At 43.0% G+C, this 24,702-nt stretch overlaps 1 protein-coding gene across 2 annotated transcripts in view; it reads left to right on the forward strand.

Annotated features, from left to right (window-relative positions):
* PLEKHG5 (pleckstrin homology and RhoGEF domain containing G5) overlaps positions 1-24,702 on the forward strand; it is a 283,957-nt gene that overhangs the window by 248,674 nt on the left and 10,581 nt on the right. For both annotated transcript variants that reach the window (XM_044282134.1, XM_044282135.1), the window contains 5 exons: positions 17,826-18,002; positions 21,169-21,339; positions 22,815-22,910; positions 23,575-23,625; positions 24,371-24,520. In XM_044282134.1, coding sequence (XP_044138069.1) covers positions 17,826-18,002; positions 21,169-21,339; positions 22,815-22,910; positions 23,575-23,625; positions 24,371-24,520 — 645 coding nt within the window. The remainder of the gene's footprint in view (positions 1-17,825; positions 18,003-21,168; positions 21,340-22,814; positions 22,911-23,574; positions 23,626-24,370; positions 24,521-24,702) is intronic.

A 24,702-nucleotide genomic window follows, 5' to 3' on the forward strand; every position in this document is an offset into this window, starting at 1 on the left:
CAGTGTGCCATCACCTGCCTTCAGTCAGCCCTCATTTTGCTACAACAGCACCTGTTGACCCTTTCTCATCTAATTGGCAACACAATAGTGGCACAATGTCGTGTGCCTTTCTCCTTCAGTCTCCAACGTAGCCTCTCAAGACAAAGACCTACCTGTGGCTGCAGCGCTGACTCCGGCAGCAAGTTACAGATCTGTGTTACTTTTCACAAAGGTTTTACGTCCAGGAATTAAGAAGGAGCAGGTTTTAGTGCAGCGTCTGAGGGCTCTGTTTCCTATTATGTCACCATCATGTCAGACAGACTCAGCGTCCAGTTATGTTATATGCGTCTGTCTGAAGGCAGACATAGACATTAGAAGGATTGTCCCAAAGGGTATTTCCTTACCACACTTGGTGGGCCCCATCATAATGTGGTGCCCCCTGCTGGTTTATGTCATCAAACCCTGCCCAGCTGCATGATTTTGTAGGCGCCTTTCTACCCCTTCTTCTGCTTTTAGCCACGGCACCTATGCAATAAAAATGACAAAGACATCAAGAGCAACATGGACCACTGCAAGCTCAATGGAGCACTTGTCAAATTGTGCCAACCCTAAATTTTTCCTTACCATCGCAGAACAGGAGGGTCCTTTGGCGCAATCCTCAGACTATTTCCCCTGTACTTTTTTATGCTGTGATTGTGGATAATTTGGGCTCCTTCTGTACCCCATAGCGACAGGAATGGGTTCCGTCTGTAGTATGTATGCCCCTGTGTACACTGGAGTCCATCGAGCATCTACACACCTGGCAGTAATATATTTTGGTGATTATCACATATTTTTTTTTACTTCTGGGAAGGCTGATTCGCTAGAACGAGCGCAGTTTATCTTTTTCAGAGACGTTTCCTTTGTAGTGTGGCCGGCATTCCAGGCTCTCGGTGACCTGTGCATTCATCTTAAGTGTCCCCTTTATTTATATACATAACAGAAAGGAATATAGCGACACACAACACAGATCAGGTGTCCATTAGCGACAAAGACCATTAAACCCGAAATCGCCAGGACGAAATCTGATACTGGTTTGTTATTTTCTTCTTCTTAATGCCAGAGTGAAAAACCCCTGGGCTCCTCCGGACAGTCATAGTAAAATGGTGGTTATCACGACCATAGATATAATTCTTACAACGGACGCAAGTTGCCTGTGGCTGTTCTCTCAGTAACTAATGATGAGTGAATCGATTCTAAACGGATCAAATTCAACCCAAATTTTGTAAAAATTAAAGTTGCATGTCAATCAAATTTTTTTATGAGTGCTAGGAGACCTCAGAACATCAGACAGAAATTTTCAGGTCTTCAATCCAGGTAGAATCTACTCAGACCTGGATCGAAACGTTCAACCGATTCGCCCATATAAAATTTTGAGCAATTTCCTCAACTCTGCTGATAACAGTGCATGCACGTGTTTCTAATAGAGAGGGGTTTAATGCTGGACATATACATCAGATATATTTTGTCAGGACCACCTAATGTGTATGGGGGCCTCCCAGCTCTCTCCTGACAGCAGATTTTGGGGCAGATAAGGATCAGGTTATTGGATCCTTTTGTTTGTGGGGGTATAAGCCTCAGACAGCGTTGTCTGGCTGTGAGTTTCTCCTCTCCTCCTGTTCAGGACACATGCATGCTCAGCCAAGCCAAGTGTGCATGTGTATTGGTGGGTTAGGCAAGAGTTGGGAGGCTCTCATACACATTAGAAGGTCAGACAATCCTGCCAGTTTCGGATGACTTTTATCTCATGTGTATGTGGGTCTTGGACCTCTCATAGTCATGGTATACTTGAGGGGGGGCTGAATGTTTCATCTGAGCATTGCAGGCTTTAACACTGATGGTTTAGCCTTACGATAGACCATCAGTATGTGATTGTGGAGGTACAGACCCCAGGATCCTCAACAGAATGAATGAGCTGCCTCCTAGAGGAATGCAGACTTTTTCATTGCAGTGCCCCACTGTCCATGTAGCTAGTGTCATGTAAATGGAGCTGAGCTGTGGCTAAGCTGCAGTACCCTATACAGCCACAAAGGCAAGCGTGGCGCTGTATTGGTTAGTCCTCAAGATAGACCACCAGTAGTAAATCCTGAAAACCCCTTCACATGGAAAGAGTGCATTATTTGAGGGGCCCTAAACCACTGCCCTAATACCCAAGTGTTAACCCCTGACCTGATGTTACAAATATAAGAGTCTATGTTATCTCCACTGACTGTGCAGGTAAAACAGACTATACTAGAACGGACTGTAATGTTCTTCTATCAATGACAGTGCGTCCATAAAATTCCCTGCCGCTCCCCATTAGCGCTACCTTATCTCACATGATACCTACAGTAGATGGACATTCTATCCATCTATATAGCATTATTGTTACACTACGGAACTATTAGAACAAGCTGCCGGCTTTATGTTTTTTGGCCCTTGAAGTGCATTGTGTTGTAATGTTGCATATAACAAAACACAATTTTTCTCCGTTCCCTCTATGGTGGTGATGCTGATGGTAATGGCAGTGTAATCTGCGCTGTATTCTCCGAGCAGATGCTTCTGTGCAGAACCTTTTGTCTTCCAAATGATGATGTGAGAATGTCTATAGAGGAATAATTCAAGGGACGTGGAGAAGTGACAAAGCTTTGTGACAATCTCTGAACAAGAAGCCGGTAACGAACCATCTGCTTCATTGAGATGAGAGATGTACCCAGCAGACAGATGGGGAGATTTGGCAGACTTGGAGAATAATACATCCATCAGCTTGGCTGCAGCCATCTTTAGGCGGGTGGTGATGTCATCACTTGTGTTTGGAGGCGTAGTGATGTCATTCCTGTCACATATAGCATGTTAGGAGGGAAGTATTTGTCACTCTTGGAGACAGTGAGGTCACGGCTGCAGACTTTTTTCTATAGAGCAGTAATGTCTCCTGGCTTTTTTGAAACGTATGCGGAGGCGGATGTTTAATGAATAGAAATTGTTGCTGATAGGGCAAATCTCTTCATATGAATGACTCGTTCGAAATGGAATAGACTGGAGCATGTTGGCATCATTTCATTCCCTTCTGCCATAGTGGAAAATAGTGCCTGAACAAAATATACCATCCACACATTTATTTGGAGAAAAAAAGGCAAAAAAGCACAATAAAAACAGTATAAAAATGTACTTTTTGGTGATCAAAACACTCCCGAGCAGATACATTTTGTAGGGTGAGGAAGGATCAGCCAGTTGGATGTCAATATGCTGAGCTGAGCGTGCAGGTGTACTGGAGGAGTGGGCACCCATTCAATGTGTATGGGGGTGTCCTAGGATGGTCAGTTTCCTGGCCCCCTGTCCAAGGCCTGGATGGACACCTGGGTGGCTCCGCGCTCAGACAGCTGTTTGCTACAGTCTGAGGCTTTCTCCAACCCCCAGTTAGTTACTGGAGCTGGCCAACATGTCACTCTTTGACTGACTGAAGGTGAGAGGAGCACTCCGAGCCCCCGCACAGCTCACCTTAAAGGGGATATCCCATGAGTACTGTAAAAAATGAAAATCAGACATCATTAGTATATGACGATCTCTTTCTAACAAAGCTAGAACCAGCCCTGTACCTCCCATGGATCTAGAGATCTCCCCGTTCATTGCTCCAATATTTCTGCTAGATTTATTTCAAGCTGGCAGCTTAGGGGGCGTGTCCTTTCTCGGAGGGCATGTCCTTTCTGCTGCAGCTGGTGGCAGTTAAAGGATAGAACTGAGCATGTGCGACCACCTCAGTGAGCAGGACAGAGAAACTGGAAAAAGACCAAACAGCAGGCGGCGCTATACAGATACATTTTATTGAATAATTCAGTAGCTATAATACATTTTTAATTACACGCAATTACAAAAGTATTCAGATCCGGGTGCTGGTTTGAAAAGTGTAGAATATTATTAGTGGGACAATACCTTTGAGGTTTCCGCCACCTTTTTTTTCTCTTGCCAGGCAACGTTAGGTGGGGGCATGACGTCCCGGGGTTAGGGACGTGCCCTAGAATGTTTTTGGGGTTAAACAAGTGGCCACCATAGGGTGTCCTGACACTCTGCCAACAGCAAACGTCTATAGTAAAAAGGATGGGCAGTTGGATTTCAGCATGTGATTCCTTTGCTGTCCAGGGAGACAAGGCACATGGTGAAGTGTCAGTCAGTGGCATATCTTATTCTCCTCTGTCTACTGAAAACACATTCGTATATGTAAGGAGGGGGCTGGGGGTGTAGAAGGCATTGCTTATGTGGGCAACATCTATGTAATATGTATGGGCCCCCCAACAATCATCCGTGGGATCATTTGTAGATTGTTGGTCGGTTTGGATGACTTTTATGTAGTGTATATGGCTGGTTTTACTGTCAGCGGCCTCCTATATAACGTAGACCACTGTTGTCTCCTATGAACAGTGGAGGTAAGTGGAAGTCAGACATCATGGTGACATCTGCCACTACCAGTGGTGGTGTAGTGGCTCTAGCGGCTGTGATTACTGGGAAAAGAAACTCTACAATTGAATTTAACTGTTCACACTCTGGAAAATGTTCCCTCCACCCCGCCATTGAAGTGTTTCTTTGACAGAGGATTACATTCGGCTTATTTATAGGATTACTGATTCTATGGCCACCTTTACATGCGGCCTACAGAGGTGAGGCTTCAGCAGACAAACAGAATCCGGCCACTTATCATTAGAAGGGACAGCTGAGCAAAGAGTGGACCCTGGGAGCATAATGGACAGGGAGGGGGAAAGTGACTTGTTATTTTAAGGGAAGCTTCTGAAAATAAACTTTATGTTACTACATGTGGTAAAATAAAGCAGGTGTGCGGCACATGCCCTCCAGGTGGGCGGAGCTATACGTTCAGGTCCTGTTGGTCCTATGTTGACTTCTCGAGCTGCTTGCTCTATTGGCTTTAGGAGCAGACAGTCTGGAGCCCACACTTTAGGAACCAGCAATAGAAACAGGAGCGTGAAATAGATCCGATTGTCACCTTTTGTGTCACAGAGCAAGCCAGACATCTGGTGGAGGAGCACATCCCATCAGGAGTCAGGGCTGCGTTGTGCTCTGAACATAATATGATGTCATGCAGATGTAGCAGAGTTAGAGATGTATTGTGATTTAACTCTTCTTCAATGTGTGTGTCGCTATTTCAGATAAGTAATAGTTTTTCATTTGCAAAAACCCGCAGAACACACATGGTCAACTCAGCTTTGTGCACATGTAGCAGAGCTGAACTTTTCATTTCATGGGACGTTTTGTGAACATTGATAATTAAGAGAACACAACAGCTTTAGGCCTTGTGCACACGACCATATTTTTCAGTTGCAGATAGCACACCGACCAGTGGCGTAACTAGAGTGTTATGGGCCCCAGTGCAAGCTTTGGATCGGGCCCCCCCATTTTTACAAAGAGGCGGCAGATTTTCTTTACACTAAGCCCAATGCATGGCTACGTTCACCCAGTCCTAACTAATAAAATCTGGTCCTACCTCATCCAGGGTGTCGCTGGCATCGGCGTGATGTCCACTGGATCCAAAACAAGGTCCCTGTGGGGAGAAAAAAAGAATAATCACATAAGGAAGGGATGGTGACTGCCCTTATGAAATCACCAGCAGGGGGCGCTGTACTGGTCTGTAAGACTGAGCCATGCCAATGTATAGCAGGGTAATCTATGGCATTTCCCCTAAGTGCTACCACACAGTACTAATGCCCACATTGTGGCCCCTCACAGTACTAATGCCCACCTTGTGGCCCCTCACAGTAATTAAGCCCACCTTGTGGTCCCTTCAAAAATAGTTATGTCCTCCTTGTGGCCCCTCACAGCAGTTATGCCCACCTTTGTTCCTGTCACAGTAGTTATGCCCACTTTTGTGCCTCCTCACTGTAGTTTTGCCCAGATATGTGCCCCTCACAGTAGTTATGCCAGATTATGTGCCTCTCACAGTAGATATGCCCAGATATGTGCCTCCCTCACAGTAGTTATGCCAGATTATGTGCCTCTCACAGTAGATATGCCCAGATATGTGCCTCCCTAACAGTAGTTATGACAGATTTTTTGCCTCTCACAGTAGTTATGCCCAGATATGTGCCTCTTCACAGTAGTTATGCCAGATTATGTGCCCCTCACAGTAGTTATGCCCAAATATGTGCCCCCTCACAGTGGTTATGCCAGATTATGTGCCCCCTCACATTAGTTATGCCAGATTATGTGCCCCTCACTGAAGTTATGGCCAGATATGTGCCCCTCACAGTAGTTATACCCACAGCCCCCTCACAGTAGATGTTGCCCCTAGTCTGCAGCTTTATAAAAATAAAACACATACTTACCTTTTTCCCTTATGACGCGCTCCCACACTCACATCGCACTAATGGCTGTGCTGGAGGCCGATTCCCGGGCCTTCAGCGCTTCTCCCACAGCCAGCAGCGCGAAGTGCGGCCAGCGGGGGGAACGCTCAGAAGAACCGTGAAGCAGGGAGCGGGGAGCGCTCCCTGCTTCACTCTGGAGACGAGAGCCCGGCAGTGATAAGAACTGCCGGGTGAGTGAGTACGTACGCCCCCCCATCTTCCTTCCTTACCCTTGCACTCCCCCTGCCTCTGCGCCCAGGGCGCATATTACACACATTTGAATATCGCTCTGACGGGGCCGGGCATTGTCACTGCACTTCATGCCGGGCCCCGTCAAAGCGCTCCCATTACAAGTGAGTCCATGGGCCCCGTCCCCTCGTTACGCCCCGGACACCAACCCATTCATTGCTATGGGGACATGCATGTTTTTTGCAGATCCATTTTTTCTATTCCATTAATTATAAAACATGTCCTACTCTTGTCTGTATTGTACACGAAAATATTCATTTCTATTGATGGGAGTGAGGAAAATGGGGAATGCACACTGAAAGTGTCTGCATTTTGCTGCTCCGTTTTTTGCGGACTGAGATGCGGACAAAGCCTTATCCGCGGTCTCAGGTAAAGCCACAGAAAGAAAATTGTGCATGGTCAATAAATTGTGCCAAATAACCAACTTGGCTCTGCTATAGATGTAGCAGAGCTGATTTATTTTTATTTAATTTCATTGTGCACAGTGATGACGAAAGGTACAGTCCTATGTAAACCTGGGTAAATAAGCCAAAATGTAATGTTCACTATAATAATAATTGGTTCTTCCTTTTCTGTTGTATGCCATTCCTTAGTTGTATCTGTTATCACCCAGCTTAGATTCCTGATGGGAGTTATACAGCGATATGAGAGCTGGGGAAAAGGAGCAATAACCCCTGTAGTGGTGGCAGAGGTGGCGCTTGAGCCCTAATGCAGAATCTTTCACAGGGCACCCCACCTACCGGGTGCCATACTGATGTCTTCTTATATGACAGAGAGACATTGGTTATGCGTACAGCTGGTACCATTGCATCTCCCAAAGCTATGCCCCTATTCATTATAACCCAGCTTTCCCAGAAACCGGCTGGGCACGATTTTGAAGACAGACAGATATTTGCTGATTTTTATGTCGATGGGGAAATGTCCTGTACTTTGCATTATATGTTAATACTAGGCAAAAGAGGCAGGCTGTGATGCAAAGCAGCAGAGGTGAATGATGCCGAGATTACGTTTTGGATGCAGCAATGGATATTCATAAAGCGCTAGTTCCTTTGACCATTGATAGAGGGACACAATGAGCCATCAGTAGACGTGTGAAGTCTCCATTCACTGACATACAGGTACCTTGGGCTCATCCACATCCAGGAAACTATAGATGCCTGTGTCTGATAACATTAACTGGATTCATTTCATTTCCCCACAAGGGGGGTCATTGTATGAGGCCGTTGTGTATATTGTGCGCAGCTTTTCATTATTGTTTGTATTGAAGGTACTAATTGAGACATCAGATGCATCAGCAATCAACAAAAGAGCTACAGTGTATTCCACTTGTAGATTGTATCAGTGTGATACAAGTAGATACAAGTACAGGGGACAGGCAGAGGATGTGCCATGTCTGATAGGTGCGTGGGGGTCCTGGTCCCCCCACTTGTCAGGAGAACAGGGGATCCTTGACCCACCTGGATGCAGCCAAGTCACTAGTGGGACCTGGGTGGAGGACCCTAATTCTCCTGCACATTCTGCTGAGATATGATAAATGTAACAGCTGTGGACAGGCCATCAATATCTGATCTCTGGGGTCCGACAGCCCATACCCCTGCCCATCAGCTACTTCAAAGTAGCTCTGGAGCTGGAAGTTGGCTCCAGAACTACGCAGCTCCGTCCGGTGTCAGTGCAGCGTGGCTTCCATTCACTTCAGTATCCAGCTCTGTCGACTGCACAGTGGATGGAGCGCTGTAGTTCTAGGGTAGTCTTCTGGAGCTGGGGCTACTCTGAGATAGTGGGGTTATGGGTAGCTGGACCCCCGACAATCGGATATTGATGTCCCATCCTGGGCATCAATATTAAAATTCTAGAATACCCCTTTAAGGCCTAAGGCTATGTTCACATGGGCAAAGTCTGCCACTGAGTCAGCAGCGAAAAATGGACGCTGTGTAATCCACATTCCAAACACCCTCAACAGCTTCCTATGGACTTCAATATAAAAAACTCAACCATGTGCACATAGTAAGGTTTATTCCGCAGCTGGTATGAAACTTCTTTGAAGCAGATATGATTGTGTTTTTCCATAGAAGTCAATGGGAAAGGGGTAATAAGCATAGATAGATAGTATGCAGCGAATTGAGAGTGTATTTGGCGGCATTTACTCTACCAAAAGACCTATGCCCTGCATCACCTATTGAAAGATTCATACTTAGGCCTAGTTCACACGATCGTTTTTTTTTTTTGCGAGTGTACGGGCCGTTTTTTTGGGGTCCGTATACGTAACCATTCATGTCAATGGTTCCGCATTAAAAACGGAATGTGTTCCGTAAGCATTCCATTTCCGTTTTTCCGTTCTGTTGAAAGATAGAACATGTCCTATTGTTGCCCTCAAATCACGTTCCGTGGCTCCATTCAAGTCAATGGGTCCGCAAAAAAAACTGTACACATACGGAAATGCATCCGTATGTCTTCCGTATCCGTTCCGTTTTTGCTGAACCATCTATTGAAAATGTTATGCCCAGCCCAATTTTTTCTATGTAATTACTGTATACTGTATATGCCATATGGAAGAACGGAAAAACGGAACAACGGATCCGTGAAAAACGGACTGCTAAAAACTATAAAAGCCATACGTTTCGTGTGAACTAGGCCTTAGGCTACTTTCACACTTGCGGCAGAGTGATCCAGCAAGCAGTTCCGTCGCCGGTGATCAATCTGCATGCAAACGGACAGCATTTGTAGATGGATCTGGATGCGGATCCGTCTCACAAATGCATTGCAAGAACGGATCTATCTCTCCGTTTGTCATATGGACAAACGGATCAGTTTCTATTTTCATTTTTACCTGCATGCGCAGACTGGAAGGACAGATCCGGCATTGCGGTATTTTTAATGCATTTCAATGTAAATTAATGCCGGATCCGGCATTCAAGCAACTGATCTAGAATTTTGGACGGAGATAATACCGCTGCATGCTGCAGTATTTCCTCTGTTCAAAACGCCATTCAGTGACTGAACTGAAGACATCCTGATGCATCCTGAACGGATTTCTCTCCATTCAGAATGCATGGGGATAAGGCTACTTTCACACTCGCGTTTGGTGCGGATCCGTCATGGATCTGCACAGACGGATCCGTTCAGATAATATAACCGTCTGCATCCGTTCAGAACGGATCCGTTTGTATTATCTTTAACATAGCCAAGATGGATCCGTCTTGAACACCATTGAAAGTCAATGGAGGACGGATCCGTTTTCTATTGTGCCAGATTGTGTCATTGAAAACAGATCCGTCCCCATTGACTTACATTGTGTGCCAGGACGGATCCGTTTGGCTCAGTTTCATCAGACGGACACCAAGCAGCATTTTGGTGTCCGTCTCCAAAGCGGAATGGAGATGGAACGGAGGCAAACTGATGCATTCTGAGCGGATCCTCTTCCATTCAGAATGCATTAGGGCAAAACTGATCTGTTTTATGGGAGCCCAGCCAGTGTGAAAGTAGCCTAAAACTGATCAGTTCTTTTCCGGTATAGAGCCCCTATGACGGAACTCAATGACGGAAAAGAAAAACGCAAGTGTGAAAGTACCCTTACCTGCTTCCTGCCTCTCCGGTCCTGCTCGCTGGCTCCCATTTCTCCATCTTCTGATCCCCAGCTTGTTTTCTACCGGCTAGGGTTAGGACATGGTTACGTGTGCTGCTCCAGCCAATGACTGGCTTCAGTGGTGTTTTAAAGAATATAAAAAATGTTTTAAAATTCCAATTACCCCCTATTTTCAATTTTACATCTTAGAATAAACAATAAAATATATACATCATGGGTATTGCATGTCTGAATACAATAGAAGATAATATAAAAGTAAAATATAAAAGTATCTATCCAAAAAAGCCAAATGTCAAAATCTGTGTATTAGGGTCACCTTGCCTCTCAAAACAAAATAAAAAGTTATTAAAAAGTAATATGTACCTCCAAATGGCACTAATAAAAATTACAGCTCACCCTGCAAATAATAAGGAAATCCCAGCGGGCGCTCGGTCTTTAGTCCATGTATCCTTTATTTAATCTGTAACAATGTATCAGTAACTATGACAATGGACGCGTTTCGGCCAGTCCAGCCTTTATCAAGTTGATTAAGGCTGGACTGGACGAAACGCGTCCATTGTCATTGTTACTGATACATTGTTACAGTTGAAATAAAGGATACATGAACTAAAGACCGAGCGCCCGCTGGGATTTTCTTATTACGTTGTGGATTTTCTTCTTTCCCGTGCGGGCGTCCAACGAGGCTGAGTGCCGACCATTCTTGACTACACCCTGCAAATAAGACCTCACAAATCTCTGCAGATGGAAATATAGAAAAAGCTATAGGTTTTTTCATAGATTTATTAAGTTGGTATTGCCGTAATGGTACTGACCCGCAGAATAGTGGTAAGGTGGCATTTGTAGTGCATACACTTCAACCCATAGACCCATAAACTTCAATGGGGCCACATCCTGATTGTCACTGACAAGTATAGGACATGTTTAATTTAATTTGTTTTGCGGAGCCGTAGAATGGAAGAAAGGGTCCCCATAGAAGTGAATAGGTCTGCTAGGTCCAATCTGCAAAAAACGGATCCGCATTTTTGCAGACAACATACAGCCGTCTGAATGAGCCCTAACTGCGAAACCCTGATAAATGTTGAGGAACTGAAACACAAGGGGAAGATTTATCAAAACTGCAGTAAAGGAAAACAGGTTTAGTTGCCATAGCAATCCATCAGTTTCCACGTTTCAATTTTCAAAGGAGCTCTGAATAATGAAAGGTGGAATCTTATAAACCTGTTTTCCTTTACACCAGTTTTGATAAATCTCTCCCAAAGAATATTAGAAAGTTACAAAACGTATTATATACTTATTTAAGCCCACCGTACACATTCGATTAATGTCGGACGAACCTGACGATTTTGGCGGCTCCAGTCAACAACCTAATATGTAAGGCGTTGTCCTGACTTCCCCACAACGGCAGATGTCAGGGGAAAGAAAGATTGGGCTGTTGCATTTTGCCATGCCCCATCCTTGTATTTTGGGGGAGATAAGCCACTGGCAGATGTGTCCAGCAGTAGCTTTCTCTCCTCTCCCCATTAGGAACACACGTATGCTTGTCCTAGGGTGTAAATGTTTGGGGTGAGATATCTGTCGGCCCAACGTAGTTCAGCTGACTGTCTAAAGTGGATGGCCAGTCTAAGAACAGTTTACAGAAACCACCTTAATGCATTTAGGTCATGCTAAGACTTGTTCTCAAGGCTCTTGGTATGTCATAAAGCAAATATAGACCCTTAATTGTGTATTGGCTAAGGAGTATTGATTGGGCTCAACCTTAGTTTTTACCTTGTTTTGCTTTTTAGATTTTTTGTTTTTCTTTTTGATTGTTTTGTTTTTGTTTTCTTTCACGTCTCCAATCCTCCTGATGAACCAATTTGCATAATGACCCTGTCGTAGAAAGGCTGCATTGGCCCACAATGTCTGCAACCTTAGCACCTCTTTATCACTGCAACCCACTGAAAGGAACTGAGGTGTGATCTGCTCCTCAAGAGGCCAGCTAGAGTCCCAGACTGACAGCTCAGACTTCCTTTCATCTTTGTCAGCCACTGATGAGTTGATGAAATCTGCTTTGCTGAATGGTGACAGGAGGGAAATGAGGTCTAACTGGTCACTCCTCCTGGCCCTATATCTCCCCCTGCTCAAGATCCTCATCCATCACAGTCTGTGCTGATGTCCAGCTCTACCACTCGACCAGTGTGAGAAGACCCTTCTCCACGAGACTAATATGTGACCAGTTCTCTAAGACCAGAGCACAGATCTCAGCCAAGTATTTTTGTACTTTTTTATTTAAATAGTCTTTTATACGGTTAAATAAGCGAAAATAGGCGTAATTCTGGATCTCTACTCATAAAATGAAGGAAAAGCCCATCAGTTCGGAATCAACCATGGGTAGAATTTCAGAATGGAAGAGTTGGGATCGGCTTTGTGTAATAGACGAAGTCTTGATGACGACAAATGACCTTAAGGTAAGCATCAGCTCAGTCTTTAATGTAGGGTTGATTGTTTTAATTTTATTTTTGTCTTTTTAAGAGTCATACTTTTATTAGGTGTAATATTATTATTATTTTATATTTTTAGTTTTAATTTTGCTTATTTCTTATTTTGACCCCAGAATTTATTCTGTAGTGGAAACTTTTTGTAATTTTTTTTTTCTTGTAGCCCGAATTCAATATCTTTAATACAATCAATTTTTATGTAATATATATATATATATATATATATATATATATATAGCAGAAAAAGAGATTTGGCGGCACCAGTCTGTTGGCTCAGGTGCTATGTCCAAAGGAATGAGCTTTCACCTTCTTATATATGTAGAGAATCGGACAGCACTCCAAGACTTGAAAAAAGTAGAAATCTTTATTCACCCATGTGAAAAATAATTGCAACGTTTCAGCTCACAATCGAGCCTTTCTCAAGGCTTGAGAAAGGCTCGATTGTGAGCTGAAACGTTGCAATTATTTTTCACTTGGGTGAATAAAGATTTCTACTTTTTTCAAGTCTTGGAGTGCTGTCCGATTCTCTCTCTCTCTATATATATATATATATATATATATAGCAAAAGCTGACCTGGCTTACCTGTAAAATTTATTACCTCCATATGAGGAACTACAAATCGCAACGTGTCATTGAAATCAGATATGTTGTAGTTACATCAGTTGGGGTGGGGGGGGATCAGGGGCTCCTCATACACATAGATTGTCATCCAACCCTGTTGAAAGTGGTGGGTTCACTGACAGTAATGTGTGGGGGGGCTTTTAGGTTGTGTTCACTTCTGCGTTGGAGCCTCCATCACAGAATTCCCCAAAAATGGGGGTGCTAAATAGCGTAGCACGCTGCTGTGTTTTGTCTGGTAGCATGAGGGAAAGTAGTAATACCTAAAATGGCATGTAACATTTGTATAAGGCTACATGCACGCAAACGTTGTTTGTTTCCATGTCCGTTCCGTTTTTTTTGCGGATAGGATGCGGACCCATTCATTTCAATGGGTCCACAAAAAACGCGGACAGCACATCACATGCTATCCACATCAGTATGTCCGTTCCGAAGCCCTGCAAAAAAAATAGAACATGTCCTATTCTTGTCCATTTTAGGCATTGTTACAATGGATCCGCAAAAAAAAACGGATGGCATACGGATGTCATCTGTTGTTTGTTTTTTTACGGATTCGCAATTTGCGGACTGCAAAACACATAGGGTTGTGTGCATGTAGCCTAATTTGTATATGGTTGTTGTGATTCGTGTGTTTTATGCCTGCAGCTATCAGCCAGAAATGTGAGTGTTACGTCAGGACATATATGTGGATTTATAGGCTGAGGCTTGTGCTTTGTCCTGGATGTGTGAAGGTGGCGGTGTGTTGTCTGGGTTTAGGTTACATCATTGTCTTAGTAAACATGAACAGAAAGGCCTCTGTTTGTATTTTTTTTTACGGATCCCAGTGACTCATTCGAGAAGGTCGAAGCCCATTGGAATGTTTGGAGTTCCAATGGAATTTGGGCTCAAGTCTGGAAAGATCTCAACAGAAGACCTCTCACTAGTCCGTAATAATCTTCTTCTCTTATCTGGTGGGTGAGAACCAGTATGGCCACCCAGTGTCGGACTGGGGTACCTAGGGCCCAGCTGTAAATTTTATTTTGGGGGCCCACTGTATGGATACATTTAAATATAATAAATAATCTAACAAGTTTTTTTTTTTTATAAACATAGGCTGGTTGAGGTGCTGTACATTGAATATATGTATGTAGTGCAGTAAGTCTAATGTGTCATGTGCCAGGGAGTGAGAGACTATGGGCCCACCTTGCTCAGGGGCCCACCGGGGGATTCCCCTGTACCCTTGTGGGCCAGTCCGAGCCTGTGGCCACCGTTTCAGCGTTTCTGGAAAGCAAAAACTTCCAAGTTATGTACTTACATTTGACCAGGGGTCTGTGAAAGCCGAGTGACAACCCCCCTGCGAAAGAGTAGGACACACAGGTCTTCACAAAGAACAGATATGGTTGAATAGAGTAATATGTCTGTGTTAGGCTACATGCACACGACCGTATGTGTTTTGCAGTCCGCAAATTGCGTATCCGCAAAACACGGATGGCGTCCGTGTGTGTTCCGCAATTTGCGGAATGGCACAGACAGCCATTGATATAACTGCCTATTCTTGTCCGCAAAACGGACAAGAATAGGACAGGTTATTTATTTTTTTTGCGGGGACACAGAGTGCTGTCCGCATCTTTTGCGGCCCCATTGAAGTGAATGGGTCCGCATCCAAGCTGCCAAAACTACGGCCCGGATGCGGACCATAACAACGGCCCTGTTTCCGTGTCCATTCTGTTGTATTTGCAAATAGGATGCAGACCCATTCATTTTAATGGGTCCGCAAAAAATGCAGACAGCACACCGTGTGCTGTCCGCATCCGTATGGCCGTTCCATAGCCCCGCAAAAAAAACATAACATGTCCTATTCTTGTCCGTTTTGCAGACAAGGATAGGCATTGTTACAATGGATCCGCAAAAAAAACAGATGCCATACAGACGTCATCCGGATCTGCAATTTGCGAACCGCAAAACACATACGGTCGTGTGCACGTAGCCTAAGTAGAGTGATTATGCGTGCAGTTGTATTACGGATTAGTGTTGGAAGGATCTGTAATATGGCACTTATATTAAGGCCTCTTGCACACAACCGTATAGCTTTTTCTGTATTTTGCGGTCCATTTTAAACGGATCCGTTTTTCAGTTTTTTTTGTTTCAGTAGTGTTTCCGCTTCCGTTCCATTTTGCCGTTCCATTTTTCCGTTTGTGATCCGTTTTTTTGCGGATAGCAAACGGAAACATACAATAATGTTTAAACAGTAAGTACATAAAAAAATTGGGCTGCGCATAACATTTTCAATAAATGGTTCGGCAAAAACGGAACGGATACGGAAGAAATACGGATGCATTCCGTTTTTTTGGGCGGAACCATTGACTTGAATGGAGCCACGCAACGTGATTTGCGAGCAATAATAGAACATGTTCTATCTTTGAACGAAACGGAAATACGGAAATGGAATGCTTATGGAGTACCTTCCGTTGTTTTTGCGGACCTATTGAAGTGAATGGTTCTGCATACGGACCACAAACGGAACACAAAACTAAACCGTTTGTGCTGCAAGAGGGCCTAAGGAGGTAGAATACTCATGCCTCAGCATACTGAGTGCCTACAGCTCAGGAATACAGATCTGTCAGGCCATGCTGGGGCAGTGCTGTGTGCAATGGTCCATGATAATGCCACTAGGGGGCATCTTACTTTCAGTGGACTTTGACAGGTATCCTAGGGTCAATATAAAACAATTCTGCTATTTCAAACATAACGTGACTAGGTAGTCACATCCTACCTCAATGAGATAAGTCCAACGTACTAGGACCTAGTACCTTGACCTATCTCATTGACCTTTTAGAGAGATTTTTCCTAGATAGATAGATAGATATATCCATGGTATATCGTTATCCACCACCCCAAACCATTGCTACATGACTAATTCCATGGTCCATAGCACACCCTGGAAAGGGTTAAAGTGACGGCGGCAGCAGTTCTCATTAGCAGACAGTCACAGGCATGACACCGGCTGCGGCGCACTCCTCCCTGCCCACTGCATGCAAATATGCGCTGCCTGTTTCTCTTAAAGCTACAGTGCCAATTTCCAACCAGAAGAAGGGGAAAGGAGCAAGGAATGTGATTGCCATGACTTCAGTAATACCCAGGGCAGCAATGCAATCTGCTTTATTGACTATTGACTCTGCCTGAGTGTTGACACAAGGCTTTCATCCTCCTCTCAGTAAGATATGGGATTTGATATTCATGGTAAGGGAGAGGAGGCGAGGAGGTTTGGCTCATTCCCCGCGCTAGAGGCAGCTGTGCAGCATTGTACATGAAGCAGTATGGTATTCAGTCTGTTATTGGAGACGGCCTTCCAGGTAGAGGTGAGTATGTGCTTCTTCATAGGGATGTGCGGCTTTTTATTGTGCTTGTTGGATTATGGGTTTTGGTTGTTCGTAAGGAGAATAATTCTGCAGGACTGGTAGGAGGTGGAAGAACAACCATTCATTTTCCTCAATCATCATCAATAGATGTGAATTATTATTACTATTATTTGTATCAGCAGCCATGATAATATGCTCATGCCTCATTACTAGTATTAAAGTATTGTTACTAGTCTTATTATTATCAAAAGACATTTTTATTGGACTATTGATGTTAGATATGCGCAATTCAATAAAATGTTGCGAAATATTGTTAGCATTTCTTATGAGATCTTAATTCCCCTCGTAGTTACAGAAGTCTAGGAAGGTGAGATATGAGGTGCTGTTTGAGTGGACCCTACAACACTGGGTGGTCACTGGTCCTTTACTTTCCCCAGGTCATGGTTGTACAACATTATTTTTGATACTTCAACCCTGCAGAAGCCAATATCAGTTCTCCAAATACACCCCATATCTCAGCCTTCCGGATCAGAAATGTAAATAGGGTTGGCGTGGATATTAAATTTGACCATTTTGACGTGGACGAAATTAAGCCTCATTTTAACTTTTGTATTATGACCACAAGACTGGGACCCTAAAGGTTCTCTTGAGCCGATCTTGTATGGTCCTGTGTTCAGTTGGTTCAAAACACTGGGGATCCAAGTGTAATATAGACATTAACATGCGTCCAGGGGGTTTGGGCTTAGTGGCCTGTTTATTATGGATTGATGTTAGAAAATGACTACTATTTCTATTACTATTGTTATCTTTCAGATTTATATAACCTGCATGTATCCCTAGAATAATAATTAGTATTAATAAGAATATAAATACTATGCGGCCGTTACATTATTTTTTTTTCAATTTTACATTGTTTTACATTGTTATTTATCATTTGTTATGTTATCATTTTATTATACTTTCTATTGTTAATTGTCAGCTGGTACAGTTAGGGCTCTTGCACACGACCACGCCTTGTATGGCGGTCCGCAAATTGCAGATCCACAAAACACGGATGCTGCCCGTGTCCGTTCCGCAATTTGCCCATAATAGAAATGCCTATTCTTGTCCGCAAAACGAGAGAAGAATTGGAAATGTTCTATTTTTCTTGTATATAGTGATGATAGCGTCAGCCTCGGAGAATAATATTGTTTTTTGTTCTCCTTTTTTGCTCAGGCTCCAGGGAGAAGAAGAAAGAATATGAATGAATTCCTTGGGGATGCCAGTATTCCCTTGCAAGAGCCTCTCCAGAATTCCAGCTTCTCACTGCCGAACAACGACACCTGGAAGAACAGAGCTGCCAGTAGATTTAGCGGCTTCTTTGGAACTGGTACTACCGGGCCATTTGGAAAGGTGATGTTTGTTAGATTTTTGTTATTATGTATGCAATATAGTGCTTTTATCTATCTATCTATCTATCTATCTAATCAATATATAAAAAACAAGGGCAGCACAGCAAAAGGGAAGTAATGTGGCAGGGTGCCAGCGGCTGTGGGGGCGATCCACCCACCTTACTTACATAATATTATAAATTCCACGGCACATCCAAAAAAACGTGAGTTTTATTCACCAGAAATACAGAAACGTTTCAATCCACTCAGTGGGATCTTTCTCAAGCAATGGTGATTGCTTGAGAAAGATCCCACTGAGTGGATTGAAACTTTGCTGTATTTCTGGTGAATAAAACTCACGTTTTTTTGGATGTGCCGTGGAATTTATCATTCTATCTATCTATCTTTCTATCTATCTATCTATTTTCCTATCTGTCTACCTTATCTATCTACCAATGGCATATCTGCATTATCTGTTCTATGTTTCATCTCTCATCTAACGAGCATTCAGCATCTGACTAATGGTAAAGTGCCGCCCATTGGTGTGCTACCACGTGAATGGAGATTGTGCCAGTGCATTGGACCATCAGGTTGCTGATTGCTAATAGACTGAAATAGAAAAAGAGTCAATGAATCAGTATTAGACACGTTGTGACAAGGGCAAGTTTCAAGTGAAACCAGTCGGGGTCAGGTATCCAGACGCTTCATACAGCTTTCTGAGGGGCTGTCATGTAGAGCAAACATTCCCATGTTTTCTTTAGCTCACAGCATTTGCTCTGGGTGATAGACAACATGTGGGTCACCAGCTGCTTCAGAACTACAAGTCCCAGCATGCGCAGTCACACCCTAATGTGGGCACCTGGATAGATTTATCACATTCCCTGTGTACACAGTCACTGTTTATATAAGTGACTGTTTTTAGGAGAATATACAATTTATATGAACACACAAAATATACAGATGAAGCAGAGCTGATTATGTCTCACAAAGCAGAATCTGACATATCTTATGGCAAAGCTGTGCACACTGGCCCTGTATGACGCACACTATTACACACCTGCAGCCCCTCTATGTGCTGACATATGGTAGCTCCGTACCGCACAGTATTCTCTCGTAGAAGCATCCCTCCACAATGCGCCATGCAGAGAAATATAACATGATATGAAATTAGAGGTACGCAGAGCTAGAGTACGGGCCCATAGATTTTTGGGGGGTAACGGCTGTTTACAACACTGATCCATGGTGTGCATAGAACACTATGATCTTCTAAGTTTGGTTCTTCAGAACATCCAAGGCACACGGGCCCGACCTTATTCATGTCTGGCGGTTAAGCAAATACATGTTTGCTGTTTGTGTCTTATGTAAGTGTGAATGACCTGCGAGGCGTAAATGAGTCTGTCACCCATCCCACAACCTGTATGCAAGGAGAAGTCCTCTCCTCCCACCTGCCTAAGCATTTAAGCTGCAAATGTGTTATTTTATGCAATCAGGTTTTCACACTCTTGAAAACACAGAGTATCATTCCAGAACGCCATATAGCAGACAAAAGAGAAGAGGGATTTTCATAATGAGGAGCAGGGTTTTTCACAGGAATACACATCAGATCATCCTTCCACAGACAATAGGGATAGACGGATAGAGCGACATACGGATAGAGCGACATACGGATAGACGGACATACAGATAGACTGACATACGGATAGGGGAACATAGGGTATAGACAGACATAGATAGTTCCAAATCCAATCAGCACAAGAACAATTTGAGTAGCGGTGTGCCAGCAGCCATTGATATGACCTTTAATCCAAGACAATACAACAAAAAATTCGGCATCGCTCCCAATAGCAGTTCGGATATGTTGTTCTTTAGGGTGGTTTCACATGACGGTTTATGCCTCCTTTGACATATACGTTAGGAAAAAAAGGATACAAAAACACAGCACTTCACGTTCTTGTATCCTGCACAGTCTGGCAAAAAAAAAGTATACTTTTTTTTAATTTTTACAATGCAACTGTATGGTTAACAGCTGCACTGTATGGCATCAGTCTGACGTTTAACGTATACGTTTTTTCTATATGGTAAATGGATGGGAAAAACGTGATGTGAACCCAGCCTAAGTCACGAGACCACCACGTTTCAGTCCTATTACTGGGCTTTAGAAAGTTCCAATAAGAGCACTGAGATGTTGCGGTCTCTGGTGAATAAAAGACAACATATTTGAATTGCTATTGGGAGTGCTGCAGAATTATTTTGTGATAGATAGATAGATAGATAGATATGAGATAGATAGATAGATAGATAGATAGATAGATATAGATAGATAGAGAGATGGATAGATATGAGATGGATAGATATGAGATGGATAGATATGAGATGGATAGATATGAGATGGATAGATATGAGATGGATAGATGATAGATATGAGATACATTAGATAGATAGATTGATAGATGATAAAAAGATAGATAAATACATCCTTAAATCAATGTAGCATTTTTATTTTATTCTTTTGTTATTAGTAGGCCTGGACCTGTACGTATTTAGAATTATCTGTGGCCCCTGTATACTTTCCATACTGATCAACGCCAATAAAGAAAACAAAGCTCCAGTCTCAGTAATGCTATTATGCCCGCAGACCCCGGAGATAGATGCCTATTTTATTACTTGGCTGGCCGCATGCTTTTTAGGATCATGTTGCCCTGTCAATATTTGTGAGTTGTACAGATAGCTCCAATTGTCTGAGGCTCACTTAGTGCCCCACCCTCACCCATTCCTACCAGCTGTGGTCTTTCAATTAAAACCTCATGGGCTTTGCCAAGTGTCCAAGCACGAGCCACAGTAACGGTCAAACAAAGAAGGGAATCTTCTTGGTTCTAAAGTGTCACGACCCCCTGCTAATCTCATTGGCATCTCATTTACATACATTAGCAGCAGTCTGGAGAGCGGGTACTCAGACCTTCCATATATAAGATACGGTCGACTTCTTAATTGTAATTTATATGCCACCAGCTGCCAGGAGCACGAGCGGAGGGAGATTCAAATGACTTGGGGGCAATCCTGGTATCTTCTGCCTTTGTTATATCCTGGGACATATGTTTAACCTCATGATCCCTGGAATACGCTGGCCTGATTTTATTCTACGCCTCTTCTATACTGACCAGTATGAATACTTTATGTCCTTTCTATAGGAGATCGATAAGATGGAACAATTGGAGAGCAAACTGCACTCGTACAGCATGTTCGGACTTCCCAAACTTCCACAACAGTTGTGCTTCGATCAGGATTCTTGGGAGGAGGAGGAAGATGACACAAATCTCAGCCTGGAAGACAGCTGGCAGGAAATCATTGATGTTCCCGAGGTAAAATACTAAGAAGGAACCTATTGGGAAAGATGATGACATTACCGAGGCATGGGGCAGATAGTTTCTCTTGGCTCAGCGATGTCACATCCGAATAAATCATTTGTTTTGTTAGTAATAGGTTTTATCATAGAATATATCAGTATCATAGAAATGTATAATTACTAGTATACTACTTAATGAGGCCTCATGCACACACCCGTATCTGTTTTGCGAATCCACAAAATACAGATGTGGTCCATATCCCATCCACATTTATTATCAGACCTTCGTAGAGTTCGTAGTCTGCATTTTGCCAACATATTTTATTTGATCCGTGTGCTTTTCTCATCCATATGTTTGTTCTGCAAAAAGATCGAACATGTCCTATACTTGGCCGCAAAATGCAGACCATGTGTACATTGAAGTCAGTGGTTCGGCAAAAAATCTAAATGCAACACAGACTGTGTCCATATTGTGCAGATCCTTAATTTGCAGACTGCAAAATACATACAGTCATGTGCATGAGGCCTAATGCTGTAATAATAAGAGGCCCGATTAATATTATGCTTTCAGCAAATAAAGGTTGGTTGATTGCTTAATTAAAAAAGTTGTATCAATTCTTCATGGTTTTCAAGATCTCTGCTTTCTGTCATTCCATAGGAACCTCATTGTAAAGATCTGTCATGTGATAATCACACAAATGAATGAATCGGAGCTATGTCTTGTAATGAGCTGCGTGATCAACACATGACAGGACAGATTTATTCACCGGAAGTAAACAGTGGAGGTTCCTCTTGAAAGCAGAGATCTTGAAAATCATGAGAGATTGATACAGAAGAGTACTGTAGATTGGAACCTCATATAGCTTGTCTTTATGTAATGAATAACCTTTGAAATTGTAATACCCCTTTAATTATGTTCAGGGGTTGAGACTTGAAACCTTTCTTCCATAAGGTCTCAAGCACATGGCAAATATGTCACCATATTGTGTCTCCATGAGGCACCATATGTTGGTGGAGCCAGCTTTATATGGACATGGTACACAGAATGGGTGATGAAAGTATGAGCAGTGATCCCTGAGCTGAACGTGGCAGAGATCACAATGTCCTCCAAACCTGTGGTCTTGTCAGATAATCCAGATGAGTCCTTCCTTACCTTTCCTCTTGACTCGAGATATTGATGAGTGGCTCCAGATGACCATCTTTGAACAAAAAAGACCTGAAAAAACTCTTGCATTACTGGGTGTTGGAGCTCTATCCCCTGTATTATTCCACCCTTGGGTCATAAACCAGAGTCTGAACGGATGGCACCATCTCACAATGGTTCTTTAGAAATGAATATAAAAGAACCATGTGAACCGAGGGGAGGCTCACATAGCTGTAGGGCTTTGGTGGTGGGGCCCGATCTGCTGGTCTAGGCTCTAGAGGTGATTTGTAGCCTTTGGTTCTGCTTACACCGAACATCATGCTGACCATTGTTCTGTGTTCCTGCAGACTTTATCAAGACGCCAGTGTCACCAGCAGGAGGCCATATGGGAGCTGATCCACACCGAAGCCACATACATCAAGAAACTGAAGGTCATAACAGATGTGAGTAGATAGAGATCTCATTTCTCCCATGTACACACATTAATACGCCTAGACATAATATACTGTATAAATACTAGACACATACTATGCCCCTATACATACAGTACATATACCATACAGATATACATGCAGTACATATAGTATACCCTCATGTGTACAATGCTAATATACAAACTGGTGTAAAGTAGAAAGGAGGTGTCCTAAAAATGAAAGGTGGAATCTAATTCATTGCTATGGCAACTAAGCCAGTTCTACTTTACACCAGTTTGATAAATTATCCCAATAGTACTTATACAGTACATAATATACATGTCCTACATACTATAACTATATACATATATACTCTACATATACAAATGAACATATACGTTTCCCTATACATACACACAGAGATACACATGATAATCTAATAATACAATATACATTACAAATAAATACATTCATATACTAAGAGAGAGAAAATTCTAAACATACATACCTACGGTATATTGTACAAATACTACACCATACCTGTCCAGAAGGTGTCATTTATCCCATACACTTATAGTATACCCCTACACATATAACATACATGTACACATACAGTATATAGATCATAACTTATTGTATGTGTATATAATATGGTACCAAAAAAGCTTACATCTCACACATCTTGTACTTACAGCTGTTCCTGTGCTGTCTACTCAATCTACAGGAATCCGGATTACTGTGCGAGGTAAGACTGAAGACATTCATGATTAGTGTAGTTATTGATGTTTTACATGTATTGCATATGGCGCACAGTTACTTCTGAGGAAAAAGAATTGCATGCGGTCTTGTGACTAACTTCTTCACATAGGTAATCATTGCCGTGACCAGGGTTGCCGACTGTCCAGAAATTTCTTGACAGTCCGAGAAAATAGGCGACTTTTTTCCTGTGTCCAGGAAAAATAATAGACGTGTCCGTGATTTTTTTTTATGCTTTTGATGCTTGACTAGATTATTTTGGTGGTAATTATAATCATTTTACAGCTCACATAAAATGCTGGTAACGAGTTCTTATCAGTATATTGAGCTATAGGCATTTATTACTTATCATCTTTATCATTCATTATCGTTTTGGGCTACTTTCACACTCGCGTTTTGGCTTTCCGTTTGTGAGATCCGTGATGGGCTCTCACAAGCGGTCCTAAACGGATCAGTTTTGCCCTAATGCATTCTGAATGGAAAGGATCCGCTCAGAATGCATCAGTTTGCCTCCGATCAGTCTCCATTCCGCTCTGGAGGCGGACACCAAAACGCTGCCTGCAGCGATTTGCTGTCCTCTTGACAAAACTGAGCCAAACAGATCAGGCAACCCTGACCGTAACTGTGATTCTACAGCTCTTTCAAATGATCGCCCACCCCTTCCCCAAGTCATACGCTGTCCCATAAAGCGCGTTTCAAGCTCATTTCTATTATTCTATCCCTGTTTGTGTCAGGTGGAACCAGACAAGCTGTTCAGTAACGTGCAGGAGATCATTCAGCTTCATCGAACTCTCTGGGCCAATGTCATGGTGCCTGTTCTGGAGAAGACTAGGAAAATCAAAAGTCTGCTGAACCCCATGGACTTCCAGAAAGGATTCAAAATGGTAATTTAAATAAATAGTGTCACCATATAATACTGTAAATGGTGTCAGTGCAGCCAGCCCGGAAGAAGGGGTGGAGGATGGGAGTAGTCATTTTGGTCCTCAGGGTGTTAGTAGTAATATCCCCCTCTGGCCCTTCCCAGGGCCGTGCAGTGATTGGAAGGCGCACCCTTTCTTCCCTCGGA

This window comes from Bufo gargarizans, chromosome 2 (assembly GCF_014858855.1).
Source record: "Bufo gargarizans isolate SCDJY-AF-19 chromosome 2, ASM1485885v1, whole genome shotgun sequence".
Classification (NCBI taxonomy): domain Eukaryota; kingdom Metazoa; phylum Chordata; class Amphibia; order Anura; family Bufonidae; genus Bufo; species Bufo gargarizans.